At 41.3% G+C, this 23502-nt stretch overlaps 1 protein-coding gene across 3 annotated transcripts in view; it reads right to left on the reverse strand.

Moving 5' to 3' along the window:
* Nucleotides 1–23502, reverse strand: part of sh2d3ca (SH2 domain containing 3Ca) — a 278210-nt gene that overhangs the window by 172361 nt on the left and 82347 nt on the right. For all 3 annotated transcript variants that reach the window (XM_039762774.1, XM_039762773.1, XM_039762776.1), the window contains one exon: nucleotides 17784–17823. In XM_039762774.1, the coding sequence (XP_039618708.1) occupies nucleotides 17784–17823 (40 nt within the window). The remainder of the gene's footprint in view (nucleotides 1–17783; nucleotides 17824–23502) is intronic.

The following is a 23502-nucleotide window of genomic DNA, read 5'->3' on the forward strand; positions in this document are numbered from 1 at the left end:
TGGCATAGGGCAAAGCCTTAAAAGGAGTAAAGCTTGGGGAGAAGGTCTATGGTCTGCTAAGAATAAGATGTAGTGCAGTATGTTTTAATAGTTTGTCATTAAGTGAAAATCAATCAAAAGTATTTTACAAAGAAAATGAGCAATGTGAGATAAATTACTAGAGATGAGTTCAGTCATAAGATGAAAATATTCCTGTCGTATCGAGTCCTGACTCGGAATCACAGACCTTTTCTCTTCTGCGTTGATCCCTAGAACACACTTTACCAGTAAAATGCCAGATAACATCACTGCCTGACAGAAGCAAGCATCACTCGCAGCGGGGTCCACTGGGTAAGCAGAAAAACTTAAGAGCCCAAGTTGAAATGCTGCTGCGCACTCACTGCTGTTTGACTGCTGTAGTCAGATAAGCTGAAACTGATACTGTGTGTTGTACTGATCAGTGAGTCAGTACAGTGAGGTGTATACCGTGAAAGGCTCGAGACAGACGAGAATCTCCTGAAGCGAGATAACAGCAGAGTGGTCTGGCCCGGGCCCATGTTTGGCCAAGCTTGCCTCTGACTCGTTTTTGGACTTTGGCTGCTTTACATTTTTATTTAACTACAGAGCCAGTGCTTTTCTCACAGGTTTATAATGTAAAGTAGTCATCTTCATGTTTGTGCAGTTTTAACACTGGTAGGAGTAGGGATGTGGATAGTAGGGAGGCCATACCGCCTCTCAAGTACAAAGGAGGATTACATTTATTTATCCAAAGTGACTTACACATCCATAGCTGCAGTTCTGCCAGCAGATTGAATAGTCGCTCCCTGGTAGGAAATCTGTCACCCCAATATTCTCAATAGCTTTTGTACACAATCAATATTTCAGTCTGTCGATGTTGCGTGGCACGTCTGCTTACACTTGGGTTAACATCAGTGTTGTGAGACGGTAATGTGACTCAGATAAAGATGACTGTCAAGTAAACCACCTGACATAGCGACATAAACGTGCTGTCGAGACTGACATCAGAGAGCATTTTGTGACTGGCATCACAGGTACTTCAGTTAGCCCATCTCACAGAAAATCAACAGCCTTGTGTTTCTATATTTTAACCACTAGGTGGCCACAACACCCCCGGTTTCCTCATATCTTCGAGCCTAGCGGTTATTTTGGCATCAATCAAAACTGGCTTAATTAACTTTTTACTTAGATAGATAGAATGAAAGGCATGATAGATAGATAGATAGATAGATAGATAGATAGATAGATAGATAGATAGATAGATAGATAGATAGATAGATATGAAAGGCACTATATAATAGATAGATAGATAGATAGATAGATAGATAGATAGATAGATAGATAGATAGATAGATAGATAGATATGAAAGGCACTATATAATAGATAGATAGATAGATAGATAGATAGATAGATAGATAGATAGATAGATAGATAGATAGATAGATAGATAGAATGAAAGGCACGATAGATAGATAGATAGATAGATAGATAGATTCTTACATTATTACATAAATATTTTCTGTTTATTATTATTTACATTTTTGGAATCTAACAAGCATTTATGCATGGTACGTGAGATTACTTCATTTTTTGTTCTTAATTTTTAAGATTGTCATGCTCGTCATTGTTCTGTTTCATCATGTCAGTTTTTGTCATCAGTTTTCCTTCCTATTTTTCAAGTGTTATGGTTATATATAGCAAGTCATTCTGTACTGATGGGCAAACTATTGGGTTTGACATTGAGACAGTGACAGCCTTTCGGTTATCAGTGTTGTTGCCCCCTTATACCTACTCCATTTGTAAATTGTCATTATTATGATACAATGAAGGTATCAAACTATACAGAAAAAGTGAAGTAACAAGAGAACTACCACGTTTAGCTTCAAATGGCAAAACTACAAATAATTTCATAATTTCTTATCAATGTAAATTTCATACTAGAGCGTTTTTCTGAATGAAGAATAAGTGAATTAAAATAAAAGAGCCGCTACTTAAACAATGAGGTCAATTAAAGATAAAATGACTGACTAGTCGTGAAATGGGCTGAAACAAAAACGTGTAGCCACAGTGGGTCTCGGAAGTGCCCTTGAGAAGCACCCGTTTAGAGGCACTCAGGTTGTGATACCCGATTGATTTTACTTAATCTGTTAAGTGCCCAGTAACAGTGATCACTGCACTATAGAGAAATGAAATGCATAGACAGTAAGTACTGCTACACTACAGCAGGCTCCGAGTGCTGTAACACTTCACAAGTAAAACCCAGTTACACACGGTACAAATGACTAACAACATAATTAATGCCCACACCTGATGGTATCAGGTACCTGTAGTTTAATTCCTTATAAATATTTTTACAGATGGGTCAGCAATGGAGGATGAATCTTGAGGTCGAAGTCTAATGCCTTAGCCCAGAGTGGCCAGTCCTGATGCCAGACAGCTTGTGTTACAACCAACATCTTAATCAGAATTAAATTCTTTAGGCTGAAGAACAAAGCATCAAATAAAGCCTCCCACTCCCTCAGAGTCATTTTATATTATGTGAGTTTCCCCTTGGGATTAATAAAGTATCTATTTATCTGTCTATCTATCTATCTATTTTGTGTTTTGTCAAAATCATTACATATTTAGTTTTTTTTATTTACTTTCAGTTTATTCAGCTCACCTATTTAATGATGAACACATGCCATGTACACTGCATTATGGCTGATTTGGTGCTATTCCTTTTGATATACACAGCTCACATCTAATGGCACTCTCATTAATAAAAACTGCCAATAAAGAATTTAAAATTCTTAACAGGCAAGCAAATGAAGAATAAAAAAGTCAGAGCACAAGCAGACTCTAGTGTCCCATCCAGGACAGGTTCCTGCCTTGACCCTGATGCTGCCAGGATTGGGCTCATCCTGGTAATAGACAGACAGGGTTTTATTTACTGTGGTGGGCTGGCACCAATGCTGGGGTTTGTTTCCTGCCTTGCGTCCTGTGTTGGCTGGGATTGGCTCCAGCAGACCCCCGTGACCCTGTAGTTAGGATATAGTGGTTTGGATAATGGATGGGTGGATGGGTTTCATTTACCCTAAGAGGAAAATTAGTGAAACTTCATAAATAAACAAGCATACCAAGCAACATCAGTCCCCTCAAATACACACGACAACTACTAACAAGAAAGACTTGACTTGACTAAAGGTAAAAGGCGCAGTCACGGTCAGCGTGCCATGTGCCATTTAACACATGATACACCAACTTGTATAAAGTTACACATTTAAGCAATCTCTCTTCTTTATAAACCTCTATTTAGTGGCCCTCTGCTGCCATTTTTACTCTCACACGCTACACTTATGGCCGAATCAGCTGGTCTGCTACTCCCGTCCTCACTGTTAGGCCCCCAGCAGGTCTTAATCATTGTCATGAGAAATATGAAAGTGATGAAAAGTCAGTGACGGCTTCCTTCTCCATCCGCCTCTGTCATATCCTTTTATCATATCCTGTATTCTGAGAATCGCCATTAAAAGTAGGGTAACCTTGACAGAATGTTATCTTTGAGACACACCTTCATTTTCATACAGCTGTCCGCTTTCTTTTCTTTATTAGACTCACTCAGCCCACATGACATTGAGCTCAAACACTCGAGCTGCCTTACCTTGCAACCATATTATTGCTTTCCTTTGTATGTTAAAAATGCCCTTTCATGACCAGCAACACAACAGACTAGCGACACAGAGATTTTAAAGAGCTGTATGAGAACAATACAGAGCTGTATGGCCATCCAAATCAAAATGAAGGAGTGGGAAACTCAGTCAGCCATCGGGATGGCATTCATGAGTGTAAAGTCACATTCGTAACTCAAAGTCTTGCACTTGCAGATAGATACCTCTGCTCAGTATGTCAGACACTAGCAACAAGAAACTGTGGAAAAGTCTGGTTGGAAATTTATGGTATAACAAGGCACCATTCATAATTTAACCAGAGGAAGAAGAAAACCACAAGAATCCGACAGCATCAACAGATGTCCATAGGAAAAATGGAAAGTAGCCAAAATGTTAGACGTGTACTTGTTACTACTTACTCTTTCCACGGCACTCTGGATCATGCAGCCTACCAACAAGGCGCCGGACTCTCAGTCTCTAATCAAGTAAGCAACACTGATCTTGATCAAACACTACCGATAGCTGTCTAATATCTTTTGATCTGGATTAAATGCTAGCAATTGGGATCTGGATTAAGTTTAACCAATCATAACGTTTGTGATCCAGATCAAGGCTCCGTCTCAGAAGGTAATACCAATTGGGAACGATCCACCTTGCACTAACAAATGTTAATGTGAACTCGTGATCCAGATCAATTGCTACTGCCCAGTGTTTAAGCATTTGCGAACCAGATCAAAATCTCCCTTACCTCAAGGCAGTACAAATTCGGTTCAATTCAATTTTACTAACATTTCGTATGTGATAGACACTTCTGGTGCCGACAAATTTCTACTGGATGTGAGCCAGATCAATGGCTTTTGTTACAAGGTAAAAACAAATTAAGATTGATTCAATACATAATGACATCAGAAGTGTCACAAGTACAAGTACGATTCAGATCAACTGCTACTATGGTTTAAAAGCTGGTGAGCCAGGTGAATGAAGTACAAAGTGGGATCTACTTAGCTAAGTTTGACTTGTAACAGATGTCAGTTCACTACGGACTTACACTGATACTCATCTAGATGATGTCAAACCAGCTTAAGACCTTACAAAGTGACTTAGAAAGCATACAGGCTTGGGCAGATCTATGGAAGAAGAAATTCAACCTAGATAAGCAGGAACTTACTGACTATTAGTGGCCATTCTCCATTAAGGTGCCAGTGGGCCACAACCTCACATTGTGCAAATTAAGTAGTAAGTTTCTGTTGCTTTAACTTAATATTAAAATGTTTATAACAACCCATAGCTTTGTCTTCTGAAGCAATTTGTTTTCCAATTTTCTGTCATATGCTAGATGTGATGACTTACTCAAAAGCATATTGCTTCTTGTAGAAGATTTATACATAGAGAGAATATAACCAGTAAGCTGTTGTGACAGGCAGGTAGGGGTCTCTGTTGACCCCTGAACCCTCAGACAACACATTCAGACACCAGGTAAGAGTCCCAATAATAAATGTATTTTTACAATAAAGTGTACAAAGCACCTCCACCGTCCACAATCCATTCCAATCTACTATAATAATCACAAAAATAATACAATAAACAATTCTCCACTCCACCCAGCAGCTTCGTCACACTCCCACCCAACTCAGCCTAGTCTGCTGAGGTTTCCCATCGTCCTTTTATATTCCCTGATCCAGAAGTGCTTCTTTCTCTCAGTCCATGTGATTTTATAGTACTTACGAGTCAGATGAAAACTTCTTCTTCTTCAGCCCAGAAGTACTTCATTCCTTTTGTCCCTGTGATTAGGGAGTACATCCGGGCTATTAAAATACTCGTGCCACCCTGCAGCATCCCCTGGCAGCTCCCACGGTATCCAGCAGGGCTGTGAAGTAAAACTCCAATGTCCATGATGCCCTGCTGGAATTTGGGGCCCCTCCATGTTGCAGGGAGGACTCCATCTAGCGGTGTGGGGGTATTGGCTGGGATAAACTGCCGGCCATATATCACACTGTTTAAGTTTGCAGATGATACCAAACTCAGTGGAAGGGCAGATGATGCAGAATTGTTACAGAGGGACTTGGACAGGCCTAAGCAGATCTGTGGCAGATGAAAGTTAATGTAAGCAAATGTAAAGTATTACATGTAGGAAGAAAAAATGTTAGATCTGAATACACAACGGGAGGTCAGAAACTTTAAAGTATCCCTTATGAGTAGAACTTAGAAGTCATAGTGAACTTTTCTTTATCTACCGTACATCAAGACTGTATGCAGATAGGATGTTAGATTATATATAATGAGGGAAGAGGTTATGTGTAAATTATATAAATCATTGATGAAGCCCAAGCAACACACCCCCACCATATTACTGTGTCCACATTTGTCACCAAACTATAAAAAAAATAGCACAGTAGACATAAAGTATGTCTGTAGGAGAGCGACAAGGCAGATTCTGGGACTTATTGGTATGAGCGATGAGGAGAGATTGAAGGAGTTTAATCTTTTCAGTCTAAGCAAACAGACATTAAGAGGTGACGTGATGGAAGTGTTTAAAATTATGAAAGGAATTAGTCCAGTGGATCCCAGCTGTTACTTCAAAATAAATTCAGCAACAAGAACACAGGGACACAGCTGGAAACTTCATAAGGGCAGGTTTCAGACACATGTTAGGAAGTTTCTCTTCATGCAAAGAACCAAAGACATGTGGGATAAATGACCAAGAACAGTAGTAGGACTTTAGGGACATTGAAATTTCAACGTGATGTTATTGTAGACGATTAAGGTGAATAGGATGGATGGGCTTGTTGGGCTAAATGGCCGGTTCCCATCAAAATTGTTCTTACATTCTAACATCCAGCAAGGTCCAGGTACAAAATAAAGCTCTCTTATTTGCTACTCATATTCTCTGAAGCATATTCAAAAATGATATGCTAACCTTGTACTGGAGTGATCATTGGGGCAAAGCCCTAAAATACCACCAGGGAGGGTACAGATTAGATTACAGCATACAAACCCCTTTGTTGATTAAGTACAACGTACCTACCAAGATTCTCAATGATTTAGCACTTGCCTCAGCCTCTCGCCCGTCCTTTTGTGGATGATATGCTATTTTCCATGCATTTAACAGTTATCTGGATGTCTCATACTTATTTACTTGGAGGACATTCTTCTCTTAGCGTCGGTGTCTCGTTACAGTTTCCTACCCTTTAAATAATCCTGCCTCTATGATGAGCCCTCACTGTGCTCAAATAACCCCCATATGCGATTGGAGCATGGCAAGGCGAGCTTCACAGATGTGTGTTTAAACTATTGCTTTTGCTTTTTGTTCGGCCAAGTGTTCAGTTGCTAGAGTTTTAGTAGGATTCAGCAACTCTTCCTTCCAGCAACTAAGACAGCAAAGGAAAGAGGTGTCTCCCACCAGGTGTCGGCTTCAACAGTTGCGTCTTTCTTCTTTGTCAGTGTCAGTCAGTCGTTTTCTAACCCACTTAGTCCTGATCAGGGTCACAGGGGTCTGCTGGAGCCTATGTGTTTTGTTGCTCAGGTAATTATGTTGTTCTAGTAGCTGTTCTGCAAGCTGTAGAGTCACAGCTGCTTGTCATTGTTTCATCATTTTTTCATTTCCCCAGAGGGCGTATGCAAATCTTTTAATGCACGTTTCTGGTTTCAGTTGTGGAACAATGAATCTTATTGCCGCCTGTTTATCTTTAGGAAAGCATTTGGTCAGTGTGCCAATGTGACATTTGGGTTTTGATTGTACCTTAAATATAATGTTTACTTTTCTATGTCGTTATTTTCCTCTGCTCAGAGAAGCCACTTATAATAGGCAGGCGCCTAATTCCAACTTACAAGGAGCTAATCAGCTAAAGCAATTGATTTTGGTTCTTTCACAGGTCATGGATTCAGTGCCATGTGTGTTTGGTAGAAGTAAATGTAGAGTTTCCAAGTGTAACATGCACACATATATTTTTTAATTATTTGGATTTGATTCATTTAGAAAGTAATTCTGACATTTGGAGAAGTAAAAAGCTTTATTTGTATTCCTGATTTTCCATATTTAAACAACTCTGTTTGCAGTTACCACGTTGCTGTGATTGTCATGATTGTGACATCACAGGAAGTTCCCTATGAATATGGCGCTGCTCACCTTTGTAGTTGTCTCTTGGTGAACACAAAATACTCTCACTCTCTTGAGTTTCAAATTCAAGTAGGCCTTAGTGCCATGTTTTGGTCTTTGGTTTTGACCGCTTCTAACTTGACTTGTGCCCCTTTGTTCCTGGTTGCTCATTCTCATTTTGATTTTGGTATTTTTGACCCTTGTTATTCCTGTTGACCACAATTTCTTGCCCTCTTTTCATCTTCTGTCATTTCTGACTCACCATAATCTTCAGGTACCTTGCATGTCCTTAACACTAGGGTGCAATGCCAATGTCTTCCTCACATTGGTTTATCATTTTCTTCCTATCACCTCAAAATAATTCCTTTCCCTCCCACCTTCATATGCCACAATTTTCACTAGGATATTGAATCATTTCACCAAACGTTTAACATGCCTAATACCTATCCCATCTCTCCCCCAGAGAAAAGGAAATCATGTCTCACAAGATGAAGGTCATTACTCTCTCCCATGAAATGCTTTCCTGTTCAACCTCCAAAGGTTCAACCACAAAAACACCGACTAGACAAGTTCAAATGGCAAGCTATTGACCCTACGCTAAAACCTTCATACTCTCAAGAGTCCTGTTTTTTGTTTTGTCCTGCCAACCTCATTAATGGTGACTCACTAATTCCCTGATTCTTTTACTTTTACATTCTTTGTAATTGACCATATAATACTGTATTTTAATATTATAATATTTTGAGAGCAAATGAAAGAGTGAATATCAGTTCCAGAATCTTATATATAAACGTCTAAGCATGGAAATGTGTGTGTCTTTATGTCCGGCCCGGAAGTGCGAGACTACAGCTTGACACTCAAAGAAAGCGAGTCTGTCGCCAAAGTGAAACTTGCTTAGCCGCTAATACAAAAGTGAGGCAAACACATCAGCAAAACGAAACCTCCAAAGAAAGAGAAACTCGCTTAGCTGCTGATAGACAATGGAGGCAAGCTCGTCGACAAAATGAAACCTCAGAGGAAAGAGAAATTTGCTTAGCCATTAATACACAAGCGAGGTGAGCATATCAGCAAAACGAAACCTCCAAGGAAGGAGAACCTCATTAGTCGCTAATACACAAGCGAGGTGAGCACATTAGAAAAATTAAACCTCCAAGGAAAGAGAAACTCACTTAGCCGCTGATAGACAATGGAGGCAAGCTCGTAGACAAAACGAAACCTCAGAGGAAAGAGAAACTCGCTTAGCCGTTAATACACAAGCGAGGTGAGTACATCAGCAAAACGAAACCTCAGAGGAAAGAGAAACTTGCTTAGCTGCTGATAGACAACGGAGGTGAGCACATCAGCAAAACGAAACCTCCAAGGATGGAGAACCTCAATTAGCCACTAATACACAAGCAAGGTGAATACATCAGCAAAATTAAACCTCTAAAGAAAAAGAAACTCAGTTAGCCACTAATACACAAGCGAGGTGAGAACATCGGCAAAATGAAACCTCCAAGGAAAGAGAAACTCGCTTAGCCACTGATAGACAGCGGAGACGAGCACGTAGACAAAATGAAACCTCAGAGGAAAGAGAAACACACTTAGCCGCTGTTAGACAACAGAGGTGGCACATTGGCAAAATGAAACCTCAGAGGAAAGAGAAATTTGCTTAGCCATTAATACACAAGTGAGGTGAGCACATCAGCAAAACAAAACCTCCAAGGAAGGAGAACCTCAATTAGCTGCTAATGTAGAACTGATGCGATTGATTTGATTGAAGTGCCAGAATCCATGGTTTCTAGGAACCTGGTCTTTTTACAGCACGGGCTTACAGAGCTAGTATTGTATATTAATCCTGCGGATTTGACAATATGATGTTTCATTTTTTAAATAAACCATGACCTAAAGTAATTCCTTCAGCTGTGCTGATTTCAGGATAAGTATGCATATGGGGACTATTTCGCTGACTTGTTCATCAGCACTTATCTCTCAGCTTCAGGTCAAACACCATTACCCACTTTAAAGCAGCCTTGGGGTCAATCCAGTGGGATGGTCTTTTTTTTGTTTTAAAGGGAAAAATTATTGCATGCCCTATTCTGTCATCTCTGCCTTTGAACTGCAGGAATGGTAGGAACACAGGAGGCATTTGTTCTTCCAAGTGAGAAACGAGAAAGAGCAAAGGGAGGAACAATCCACTGAGTGTTCAGGGACTTTTATTCAGCAGCACACTTTCTTTCCCCTTTCTGCCAGAACACGAAGGAGCTCTCAGTTCCTCTCCCGTCCCATTCAATTCAGGCTCATGTCAGCTTTTTCCAAGCTATTCCAAAGTAGGAAGGGAGGTGGAAACAAAGGCGCCTTTTTCTCCACTTCTTTTCCCCTTTGACAGTAAGTGAAAATAACAGAAGCTGGGTTAAAAAGCGCACGCAAGGGCTCCGTGTTAGCAAATCTCTGTGGTTGCCTGTCATGGCTACAGTCCGCTTGAAAGTAGACCGCTTGTCCTCCCCCCCTGCACTGTTACGGTAAAGCTACCTGGCAAAAAGCCAATGAAAGATAAGCTTTGTCACCACCTGAGCAGAAGAGAGACAGAAAAAACAGTGTGAATGGAAAAGCTGAACAATATGAGTGGAGCTCTGTGGGAACTGACCTTGGCAGCATCTGCTAACCACAGCCTGGCAGTCAGGGAGTCAAAACAAGCACTGTAATCGCCTTTGTATATTTATATGACTCCATAAAAAGCTATGAAAAACAGAGGACAAAACTCCAGTGCTCAATTTCAGTTTGGACAGATTGTGAAGATGAGTCGGGAGCTTAAAAATCAAATTTATGAGAGGAAATCAAGTTAGTTAAAGGTGAAGACTTATTCATCAACCTCTCCATATCCCAAGGCCACTGGGCACACTCCTTAACCATATGTGCTTCTTGGGACTGGCTGGCACCCCACCCAAGGCTGGGTACTGCTTTACTCCTAGTGCTGCTATAACAGGCTCCAGCACCCAGCAATCAATTCACAAAAAATGTTGATGGATGGATTTGCTCCATTATACTTACTGTTACTATTACAAACATGCTACAGTAATACCTTTATGCAAATATTCAGGCCAATAATGCTTTGATAAAGCTTTGATGGCCAACAAAGTTATATAATCCGACAATGTCACTGAGCTTTGCTGCTGCTAGATCTCGTGCCACACTGCATGATCATCCATCTGTCTATTTCCTGAACTCCACTTAACCAAACTTTTAGGGTTGTTGGGACCAGGAGCCATTCCTGACAGCACTGGGCACATAGCAGTAACTGACCTTGGATAAGGTACCAGTCTGTTGTGGGGACACACCTCATACTTAAATTACAGTAGGTCAATAATTAATTAATTCATAATAAAAAGAAAAAGTGTCCATTTAATCTTACAGCAAGAAAAGGTTTAATGACTAAAGTAATATCCACCTACCCATTGTAAGATATGGCCGGCCATGTACCCCAGCCAATACCTCCAGGCCACCAGATGGAGCCCTCCTTGCAGCGTAGAGGTGCCCCAAATGCCAGCAGGGAATTATGGACAGTGGTCTTTAAATGCACAGCCCTACTGGATACCATGGGGGCCGCCAGGAGTCGCTGCAGGGAGGCCCAGGGACTATTTTCCCTACACTCGAAGTGCGTCCCACTCACATGGACAGAAGAAATGACGTGCTTCGGGATGAAGAAAAGAAGTTTTACCTGACCCGGAAGTGATAGAAAGTCACATGGACTGAGGGACAAACACTTCCGGGTCAAGGAGTATAAAGGACTGTGGGAGATCCCAGACAGACGAGCTGAGTTGGGAGGCAGGGTGGCTAAGCGTCTGGGAGATTGGAGGATTTGGTTATTGTTTATTGGTTTATTGAGTATTTGGGAGTGGAGGGTGCTTTGTGTACTGTATTATTATAATAAATAACTATTTGGACTTTTATCTGGTGTCTGACGTGTGGTCTGAGGGTACAAGGGTGTGAGGAAACCCTTAAACTGTCACACCATTTTCATCAGAATGGGGATTGCGACTGCACACTATCTCCGGACGGTAAGTCATTAGTTTATGCTGGTATTTGTTTTTTACCATTTCTGGAATTCCTAATGTTGTTATTAATGTTTTAATCGCTCTGCCATTCGATTGGCACTGCCATTGCACCATTTACCTTGTTGTTGTCTTTGTCCCAAAGAGAGGAATTTAGCTTTTTACTCAAGAAATATAGAGATATTATAACAAGCACAACAACATAATTACAAAAAAGAAGAGAAAAACAATCCTTCTAACTTAGCTAAAGATAAGTGAGAAGTCCCAGCCATCTGAACTAGTGTGGTCCTGAGGTGTCACCCATTACATGGCTACACTCGGGTCCCAATCTGGGCTCCTGAGTTGGTTCGTCATGTGGTGGGTGAGCCAATGCGCTAACAGCGCGTGCTCCTAACCTAACCAGTGATGTGCTATGAAGGTGCATTGCTGTAGGTATGAAGGAATCCAGTAGTGCTCATTGATACATTTCTGTTGAAAAAATCGTTGGCTGAAAGTCCAGGTTCAAGTCAATGGTAGTGTGCCACAGAGGGGATGTGCAGCATTGTTCATAATGGCCATCAGTTTTGTTGCCATTCTCTTCTCCACTAGGATCTCCTGCAGCTCCAGTGAGCACCTCAATAGTGATCCGGTCTTCTTAATCAGCTTGTTGATTTGGTGGGCTTCTCTTAAAGTGATGTTACCAACCCGCACACCACAGTGCAGAAAATCGCACTGGCCATCACAGAGTTGTAGAACATGTAAAGCATGTCACTGCCTCCATTACTGGAGCACATAGTCTGCTCTGCCCTTTCTTATATAGCTCCTCTGTGTTACAAGACTAGTCCAGCCTGTCATTGATGTGGAACCTCAAGTACTCATAGAGGGGCACCACCTTCACATCAGCTCCCTGAATTGTGATTGCATGTAGAGGCTCTTTGGCACAGCAAAATAATCCATTCCTTGACTCCATTACTGTGACTCACCCTCACTGTCAATACACCCTATCAGTGCAGGTCTGTCTGAGAATGTCTTCAAGTGACATGACCCGGTGTTATATTTATAGTCTGAGATGTACAGGGACAACAGAAAAGGTGACAGGACTGTTCCTCGTGGTGTTTCAGTGTTGCTTACATCCACCTCAGAGACACAGTCCTTGAGCCTCACAAACAGTGGTCTACCAGACAGATAATTTATTATCCAGAACACCAAAGGCTCATCCACCTGAATATCTTTGAGCTGATTCTTTAATATGGATGGCTAGATGGTATTGGAGAACTCAAAGAACATAGTCCTCACAGTGCTGCCAGCCTCCTCCAGGTGGACTGAAGTTTCGTGGAGCAGATAGGTAACTGCATCTTCTACTTCAATTTTTTTTCCAATGGGCAAACTGCAGTGTGTCTGAGTGGTCTTTCATGAGAGAACACATTTAGTCAAAAACTGGTCTTCATGACGTGGGACGTAAGTACCATGAGACTGTAGTCATCAGATGAACAGGAGCCTTCAGTACTTTAGAAGTGGAACAACGCAGGACAGCAGGGTGCTTTCCGAAGCCTCAGCTACAGACTGAACAGGAAGCAGAGGACACCACTAAGCTGGTCAGCTCAGGCTTTAAGTACTGGAGGACTAACTCCATCTGGTCCCACATCTTCTATCTATCTATCTATCTATCTATCTTTACCTGTGCATTGCCTCCTCAGTTGTCTCATGAGTTATGGACAGCCCATACTGATGGTCGAAGGTGGACAAATGAAGTGGTAAGAGTAAAATATGTACAGGGAGCTGCTGTTGCAGCAGAGGTGGAGTTGAGGGACAGGCTATTATAAGGTGGTGGAAGGAGCAAAATTCTATAAAACAATTGGTTTAGGACGTTAGCTTTGTCCACATTCCCTCCCAGCACTTCAGCCCTAGTTTGTTTGAGTCCAGAAATTATACCAAGTCCAACCCAAATATCTTCCATGTTATTCTGAGTGAAATTGTTTTCTATTTTAGTTCTGTAAACTTCTGTTCCTTCATTCAGCTTTTCTTTCTGCAAGCGCTGTATGTATTTCAGTGCCATTTTGCCACCAGATTTGAATAATCTTTATTTCTCATTCACAAGACTTTTTAGCTTTGTAGCAATCCAGGGCTTGCTGTTTGGAAAGCTGCTGTTTGAACGCAGGAGTTCATACTGTCTGTGATGCTGTGAGCAAGTCCGTCAATATCCTCCCCATGTGACTCACACATCGTGTCCCAGTCTATCGTTTGGTAGCTGTCATTAAGAACCATTTCAGCCAGCAGGATCCACTTCCTCACTGCACTGATGGTGATGTGTTGCTGTCTAATAACGGGCTTGTAGGTGGGAGTAAGATGGACCACACTGTGGTAAGATCTGCCCATTGGTGCTACAGGTTTACATTAAAGGCATCTTTAGCATTTGTTTTTCGTGTCCATGTCCAGTAAGACTTTCATACTCATGGAAGTTTGTCATTGTTCCTTCCAAAGTCACATGGTTGAAGTCACCAGAAATTATAACTGCAGAGTTTGAATGATTTGTAATTAAAGTGTTGAGCATTTGCTCCCAAATAAAGCTTGTTATGCACAATCTTAATTTTACTCCTTTAATAGGTTATTAAATCAATATAGCATTGGATTAATCTCATGTAAAGGTGATTGCAACAGCAGAAAGTGAAAAATGTCATGACACCTGGAGGCTATGCGTGTGTCACGCGAAAGCAATGCATACTTGAGTTTTGGATTACATCCTGAGGGGAGTAAGAATGTTTTCCATAATCATTAAAAATGTGGTTTGTAACTCAGTAGCGCTCGGCATGCATTGTTGGTAGCTGGTGACTATTTAAAAACTATTCTTGCATAGCTTGCACAGAATGACTGGGTCACAGTTTTCAACATAAGTCTCAAGGAATTCTTGGAAAGTTGCTGTCATGTGCCATAATCTATAAAGACGGCTTCTAAACACTGGAATGTGGAGCTGTGTGTTGTGCTGATCAACAGCATGTTTACATCTCTTTAACCAGACATCCATCCATGAACTGCATATTTGACGCTCGTCTGGCACTCTTATATTTAATGCTACACATTTCATTCTGATTCATTTAATGTGAGTCTACCATATTTGTTATGTGTTATTCATCATAATTGCATTTAATGCTATTCTTCTTTACATTTGATATTTATCAATAATACACTTTCATTCTGATCTGTTGCACATGTGTGAACCATCCATAGAATGGGTAACACAGATCACTTTCATATTTGATACTCTTCCTCAGCACACTTAATGTCACTCTACTGCAGATTGAGTGCTGCTTTACCAAGTATTTGACATTCAGTCTGGCTGTACTGCAGATTTAGGGCCATTCTACTCCCATTGTGATGTTCGTCATATTACATTTCTGCCTACACATATGTTACTCCCCTTAGTGCATTCAGTGCTAATGTACTCCATGTTTTATACTTATCCATTATACATTTAGCACTGGTCTATTGTACATTTTATATTTACTCATAGAATAGTGTGAAGGAACGACACCTGAGGATAGGCATCCCAGATGGAGTTGACTTGGGAACCTTGCCCAGCCAAGACACCGATAATATGAAAGGATGGGTGAGAACAATATATTCAGGTTATTGTCTCCCCCACATACGCTAGATGGCAGCAGCCCCACATATAGGTACCCATTTGTGCACCAGCAGGGAATGCTGGGAATTGTAGTCCGGTAGCGCAGCCCTGCTGGGATCTGTGGGTGCCACAAGGGGCTGCTACAAGGAGTTACACTATTTGGGACTTCTGTATGATCCAGAAGTGCTTCCAACAGGTGAAGCTCTGGCACTGGAAGTGCTTCCGGGTCCTCCATAAAAGGGACTGCAATGTTTAGTCCAGGCAAGTCAGAGCTGGAAGGAAGGAAGGCAATGTCCAACCAGGATGAAGGAGAAATGTTTAACATTAACAAGGTTTTACTTGATGCTAAAGTGTAGACTGTTCCATACAAAGGTCATACTCTGGAGTTCAGCAAGACTAGCAAAGGGACAGTTTGACATCCGTGGCAGAGCGAAGGGAGCTGAGCAGGCTTCTGTCAATCATGGAGAATCCACTGCATTCACTGAACAGGATCATCTCCAGACAGAGGAGCAGCTTCAGAGACAGACTGCTGTCATTGTTCTGCTCCACTGACAGACTTAGGAGATCGTTCTTCCCCCACACTATGTGACTCTTCAGTTCCACCCGGGGGGGTAAACGTTAACATTATACAAAGTTATTGTCTGTCTGTTATACTCTCATTGTTATCACTCTTTCATTTAATATTGTTTTTATCAGTATGCTGCTGCTGAAGTATGTAAATTTCCCCTTGGGATTAGTAAACTATCTATCTATCTATCTATCTATCTATCTATCTAAGACTGACTGATGTAACAAACATACCCTTAACTAGCAGTTATAAACTGATTATCCCAAGTACCGTAACATGTCCACTCAGATGTGCATTCAATGCTGTCTCAGTTCAGCCTGAACCCTGCTTATTGTAACTGTGCTGAGCTCCCATGTTACCATAATATATGGTAAATAAAGGAATCACCCAAAGCTCACAGATTCCACACTAAAATGCTTGGTATAGTTGGGAGCATTTGAAATGTGGACGGGTGTAGTGCAGTGGCGGTGCTGTGCTGAATAAGAGAGAGAGCTCAACTGACGTCACCAGGGAAGGCTCTCCTTGTAGTGCTTACAGGCAATCTCTGCATTCCTGGGAATGTAAGTTCATCTATGGCTTTCTCTTTAGAGAAACTGCTTCTGAGGGTCTTAGTAGTCTAGACACTGTGGGATTATGACTGAGCACCAGCAATTAGCACAGTGCAAAGCATGCAACTTATAATGGATCATGGTGCAGTTCTACAGCAAAACAGTTGGCGTAGTCAGCAGGATTTGCACAGTGGATGGTTGGATTGTGGTGGTGGTGCTGCACAGAAAGATGGGGACTGAGTAACAGTGAGAGAGACAGAGAGAGAGCACAGCTGATGTCTCCAAAAAGTGCTCTGCTTGAAATGATGAGACACAATTTCTGCATGCCCAAGAATAGAAGTTCTTTAATTGGCAGAGGAGCTGGTTCTGAGGGTCTTTAAAATCCAGACCTTATGGGTTTGCGTCTGACCACCAGCAACTACCTCAGTGCAAAATATGCGACCTGGGATGGACTGTAGTGTGATTCCATAACAAACACTGTTTTGTTACATATTCAGTCTTGGTCTGTTGTATTTTTAGATCCATAATGCATTTTGACGCATATCCAGTCATATAAGTCTTACTTCTGTAGCACATTAATATGTCCTTCAAAAATACATTTTCATCCATTCACTTCACCCATTTAATCTAGCCTTCAAGGATCAGCCCATGACAATGTTTGTATTATTTTATCGAAAATTATTCTAACTTTCAAGTGGATATTATTTTGCAAACAAATTTTAGAACCATTGAAATTAAAGAGGGGTCATATGAGTACCGGAAAACTTAAGTGTTAGCTCAAGTTGAGTATCCAGATGACCCAAAGTCAAAGCCTAAAATCATTACTATATTTCTATGTACTGTAAACACTCAGTAGACTTTAAGGTTTCTGGATGTACCTTCTTATAAAATAGACATGTTTACAGAAAGTTTAGTTCTGAGTTTAACATTCTTTTGCTTTCTTGTACATTCATGTTATCTAAATAAAGTCAGCCAGGGTGTCAGTCTACAAAAAGAAAAACTGGATACCACAAGTAATTGCTGGCCAAAGGCTGAAAGTTAAAACCTCAGAATATCATTAAGCCAATTGCAAAAAATATCAAAGTTACCACATGAACTTGCAGCTCTCAAAGCCTTTAATGGCCGGCTGTCTCTGCACACGCTGTGTTGCTCTTGTCCTCGTCATATTTCATGTCATCTCTGCTGTCCCGCATCCTCTCTTGAAATGAGTCAGCGGCGCAGGCCCTTGCCATGCATACCTGACAGCTGAGCCACAGAGAAGCCATGAAGTAAGCAAATAACAAAACTTGACACTTACTTTTACATATTCGCCTCTTGAGTCCATGTTGTCCAAGTGGCTGCAAAAGAAAAGAATTTAACAGATAAACAGAGTTGAAAGGCACTATTTAAAATAGCAGTGATTGTTAATTGATAGTTTTTTCAGTTAGTCCATCTATTTTTGAACCCACATAATCTAAATTAGAAATGGGGGGGCGGGTGTCTGCTGTCCCTACTGCATCAGGTGTACGTCAGGAACAAGCCCTACATGGGTCAAGTGCAATCTGTTCTGTGCCCACCCATTACTCCTCCATTGTTGATTTTATTTTTTTGGAGATTCTGTTCATTGTGATGATTTTCAGTGCCACCTTGTCAAGTGGGGCAGGGTGGTAACTCTGAAGCTAGGGATCTGCGGCAGCAAGTGACTCCACTCCTTTGGGTCCTTGAGCAACACCCTTTACCCGCAGTTTCTACGTCCTGGTCATGACGTTAATCTGCATCCAGTCCTGCAAGCAGGTCCTCCAACTTGCAGGGAAAACTTGGAGGCTGGTGGCAGGATTGGCACTCCAGCCACCATAAAAAACCTCACAGTGTTCCAGTGTGGTGCTGAGGTGTCACCCGTTGCATTTCTGTACTCGGTCTCAATCTGGGTGGTTCATCTCTCTGTCTCTCTTGTCAAGTGAAAATATCAGAAGCTCTGCTGAGGAGTCCTAATCCACTAGCATTGTCCCCGTACTATCAATTAATAAATAATTACTTAGGGGGGTTCATCCTGGCCAACAAAAATGAGAGCATTCTCTTCTGGCCTCATCACCTTGTTTTCTTGTGGTGTCTGCTCAGAATTTCACAACATGGCTTAGTCTTGTTTATGCCCTCATTTTTGAAAGTATTCCTGTATATTGTTGCTCTGTTAAGGATTAATGTTCATGTTGAACATACACAGGCTTGGTCTGCAATAGAAATAAAATCCTGCAGTACTTCTTTATATTCCTTGCTTTGTGCCCCTATAAATGCAAGTTATTGCCAATATACTAATAACCCAATAGTGCTTCACTCACACAGAATATGGGCGAAGTGTTGGCTCTGAAGCTAAGGATCTGAACTTGTATCCCAAAGGTTGCTGGTTCGAATCCCTGTCACTGCCAAAAGAGATCCTACTCTGCTGGGCCCTTGAACAAGGCACTTAATCTGCAATTCCTCCAGGGGTGCTGACCCCAAGGGGTATGCGAAAACTAACAAAATTGTTCAAGGCGAAATAAAGAACAAAAAAAAAAAACAAAAACAACAACAATATACTATAGGAAGATAATGATAGAGAGTCTTTTATCTGTTGCACATCTCCACGAGAACCACCTTTTTCAACCCTCGCAAACATATGCAGTTTTTAATATCTGGAACACATTTGGGAGTAAATCACTTCGAGATCTTTATATAGACAACGTCTTTGCATCCTACGAACAATTGCATTCCAAATGTAACTTTCCAGCAACACATTTCTTTCACTACCTTCAAATTAGAAACTTTGTTAAACAGAACCTGCCCGATTGTCCTTACCTCCCACCTTCTTCTATACTGGAAAAAATATTGCTCAGTTTCAAGGACTCAGACAGCATTTCTGCAGTATTTAAAACCATTTTACAGTCCCTCCCTTTCAAAGATCCAAGAGGACAGTGGGAAAAGGATCTCTCACTCAACATCTCAGAAAAGGAATGGAAGGCAGCAATGCAGAGAATTCACTCGAGCTCCACATGCACAAAGCATACAGTTATTCAACTCAAAATGATATATTGAGCACATCTGTCTCATTTAAAATTGCCCAAAATGTTTCCAGGGTGAGAGCCAACCTGCAAACGTTGCAATCAAGTTCCAGCTTCACTGGGTCACATGTTTGGGGCCTGCACCAAATTAACATCATTCTGGACCAACATTTTTAAATGCCTTTCAGACAGCCTTGGTGTCACAATCCCTCCTGACCCATTAGCAGCCGTGCTTGGTGTTCTTCTAGATGGGTTTAAAGTGGAGAAGGACAAACAAACTGTGATTGCCTTTACTACACCGCTAAACTGGAAGAATCGTAACTCTCCCATTTTCAGTCAGTGGGTAACTGATGTTATATATTATTTAAAATTGGAAAAAATCTAATTCTCACCTAGAGGATCTGTGCAGAACTTTTTCAGAACCTGGCAGGATCTAATAAGTAACATTTTTGATTAAGCTCTTAATGCACGGAGGAAGCAGATTCTCTTCCCTTTTCTTTTTCTTCTCTATTTATTTTTATCCGCTTATTAAACTCATCAGTTTACTTATTTGTACTAGCTTTAAGTTTTACTCTGCTGGCCATGCTCTCTTTCTCAGGGATGGGGGTTGATTTGTTTTTCAATCCTACTTTTTGTAAAAATGGATCTATTTGTATGAAATGATTACAATAAAATCAATAAAATTTAGAAAAAAAAATAAGTAATTAATCGAGCTTTGCAAAATTGCTTGCTTCCTTGCAATTCCAATTTTATTTCAACTCAAGTGAAATCCTATCATCCTGTAAAAGTTGAAGTGCTCATCAGAAATTGTATTTTGTCTTTGAATATTATTTATCTATGTCATGGTCTTCTTTACTTACTGCACACCAGATTTTATACTGAAGAGGACTTTACAAGACCTGCTGAGGTTATAAAAGCTGCAATGGCAGGAGTGACAAACTCAGATCCTGGAGAGTTGCATTGGTTGCAAGTTTTTATTCCACCGACTTTGTCAATTAGGAGTCAAATACTGTTGCTAATGGAGGATTGATATCCCTGTTAAGGAGAAAGTTCAGGGACATGCAGGTGGATGAGCCTGTGGTGGTCTTGATAATGGACTACCTGTCAGGGAGACCACAGTTTGTGAAGCTCAAGGACCGTGTGAGCAACACTGGAGCACCACAAGGAACAAGCCTGTCAACTTGTCTGTTCACACCTCCATCTATAAAGATAAGGCCAGGTCATGTCACTTGAAGACATTCTCCAATGCTTCTGCACTAACTGGGTATATTGACAAGCAGGATGAGTCAGAACTTTGGACTGAATGGTGGAGAACTTTGTTTCTTCAGGTAAAGAAACTTGCCTGCAACTCAACATCAGCAAAACCAAGGAACTGGTTCTTGACTTTTACCACACCAAACAGCCTCTATGTCTTGTCACTATTCAGGGAGTGCCCTGCAGGTGCTTGGGGGTCCAGTACTTGGACTGGTCTAGTAACACAGTGGAGACGAAAGGGCAGAGAAGACTTTTTTTTCTTAGGATACTGAATTTCTTTAATGCAGAAAGTGTATAATTTTACATGTACTTATTTGGCTAACGCCTTTATCCAAGGAGACTTACAACATTGATGATACAGTTGGATACATTTTCCAAAAGGAGCTCAGGCAAGTCAAGTGACTTTCTTAGGGTCACACAGTTTCATTAACAGGATTTAAACCAACAGCCTCAGGGTTTGAAGTCCAAAGCCTTAACCACTACACCAGAGTTATTTTCTGGACTGTGGGGTGTTGATCTGGTAACATCACTTCAAAAGAAAGCCACTGGATGAGCAAGAAGATTAAGAAGGCAGGCTGAGCTACAGGACACACTCTCAACCCCCTGGACAGAATGAAACAAAACCGAGGGCCATTATGGACAATGCTGCACATCTCCTTGGTGACACACCAACTCTGAGGACTTTCAGCAAACAAATTATACAGCAGACCTGGGTCAAGAAACAATATGGGGGCTCCTTTATACCAACTGCAGTACGGCTGTATAGCGCCTTACTGTGACTGCTCTTTTTATCTTAGCCATGTCAGAGGTTATCTTCTTTTTTGCAAATCCTGTCTATATTTTGAAGAGATTATTGTTGTTTGTTTGAGCTTCTATAAAAGCTGAATTCCCCCTTGGGATTAATACATTACTATCTATCTATCTATCTATCTATCTATCTATCTATCTATCTATCTATCTATCTATCTATCCATCATCCTACCCATTACATCCTAACTACAGGGTCATGGGGGCCACTGGAGCCAATCCCAGCCAACACAGGACATAAGGCAGGAAACAAACCCTGGGCAGGGCGCCAGCCCACCCCAGCTATCTATCTATCTATCTATCCATTATCGTACACATTATATCTAAACTACAGGGTCATGGGGGTCTGCTGGAGCCAATCCCAGCCTACACCGGGCACAAGGCAGGAAACAAACCCCAGGTAGGGCGCCAGCCCACTGCAGCTATCTATCTATCTATCTATCTCTCTCTCTCATTTGCCTTTATTTTAATTGGCTTGGTTTTTAAGATGCAATACTTGTGTCAATCTGGTATTTCAGTTTTTTATTTTTAACACATTTGCAAAAATTCCCAGAATCCATTTTTTTCCTTGTCTTTCTGGGATAGAGAATGTTTGACTAGAGAAAAAGAATAATCTAAAATGACTTTAGCATAAGGCTGAAACAAAACAAAATGTATAAAAAGTGAAGGGGTCTGAATACTTTCTGAAGGCACTATAGGTGTCAAGTTTGTCTTAATTACAGAAATGTCAAAGACAGTCTATAAGCTGGAACACACATTCTTGACGTGCAAGTCATTTGTCGTAATCAGCAGCAGCAACGTCTGTGCACCTTCATGAAGTCAGTACTGTACATATACAAATTATTTTCTAACATATCAAAGGGCTGATGTCCTTAACAGAATGACCCCCTCACTCATCTGTTTACCCTGTCATAGGTGGGCTGTGTGGTGCTTCCAGCACTCATTTTGTCCTCTAAACAGGTCACCACATAGTGTACTTGTAATAATAAGACCCTGTACAACCATGGAAGACCTGGTAAGTGCTGAAACACGTAACAAGGGAGGGTCTGGCCACCTTTTTGTTCGGCGAGTGTGTGTCACTAAGGCGGATGTCACATTCACAACTTCGAGTCAGAGGGCTTGTCAAACTTCGGCGCTGCAGTTGCTGATCGTCTTGCCTGAGGATGTCATATTACATGACCAGTAATCACAGGGTATGTCACATTAGATGATTACATAATGACTTTCTAAAGTAACGCAAGCTTTTTCTGAAAGCCAATAATGTACTGCCTGACAGAACCAGAGCTGCACTCTCTGCCCTTTCCTTTCTTTTTTGCCATTCTCGTGTGCTACGTAAAGCACATATCATCAGACCGACACGTCTCTCTCTTGTGTTTGGCAGGTCCCAAACACCCACGTTCCTTACTTCGTGTTGCTGGACTGTGTGCACAGTACGTCTGGGTGAGTGCTCATTTACTGTCAGCTCTCATACACACACATGCCTGTCCCGAAAACCTGTTTGATTTTCTTGCGGTGAGTTGCAGACCTGTTGGATTGAGTCTCTGGGTATGTCAAACTGGGCAAGTTAAATCAAGTATAAGTAAATGAAGTCTGCAGCTGAAAACCCCTGGAAAAGTTCTGTAATGTGACATGGCCTTTACGCTGAGCTCTCACATGTGCAGCTTAGCAGCCGTTCCAATGAAAACACCTACAAGGGCCGCACAGAAGCTCCGCCAATGGAAATGTACTTTTCTGTTATTATGCTATTAATCTCAAAGCGGGGAATTCAGACATTTTCTGCAGATGTGGTGCAGTGTGGGGTTGGGTATAAGAAATCCTCTCTTAAGTGGGGAAAGAACGGCTGTCCATGCGCCTAAAGCAGGATGCAGAGGAAGTCATTGCAGCGGCTGGACGTGTTGCAGGGAGTATGTTCCCATGACCCGGCTTATCCGGGAGAATTGA

Source organism: Polypterus senegalus, chromosome 9, assembly GCF_016835505.1.
Source record: "Polypterus senegalus isolate Bchr_013 chromosome 9, ASM1683550v1, whole genome shotgun sequence".
In the NCBI taxonomy this organism is placed as follows: Eukaryota; Metazoa; Chordata; class Cladistia; order Polypteriformes; family Polypteridae; genus Polypterus; species Polypterus senegalus.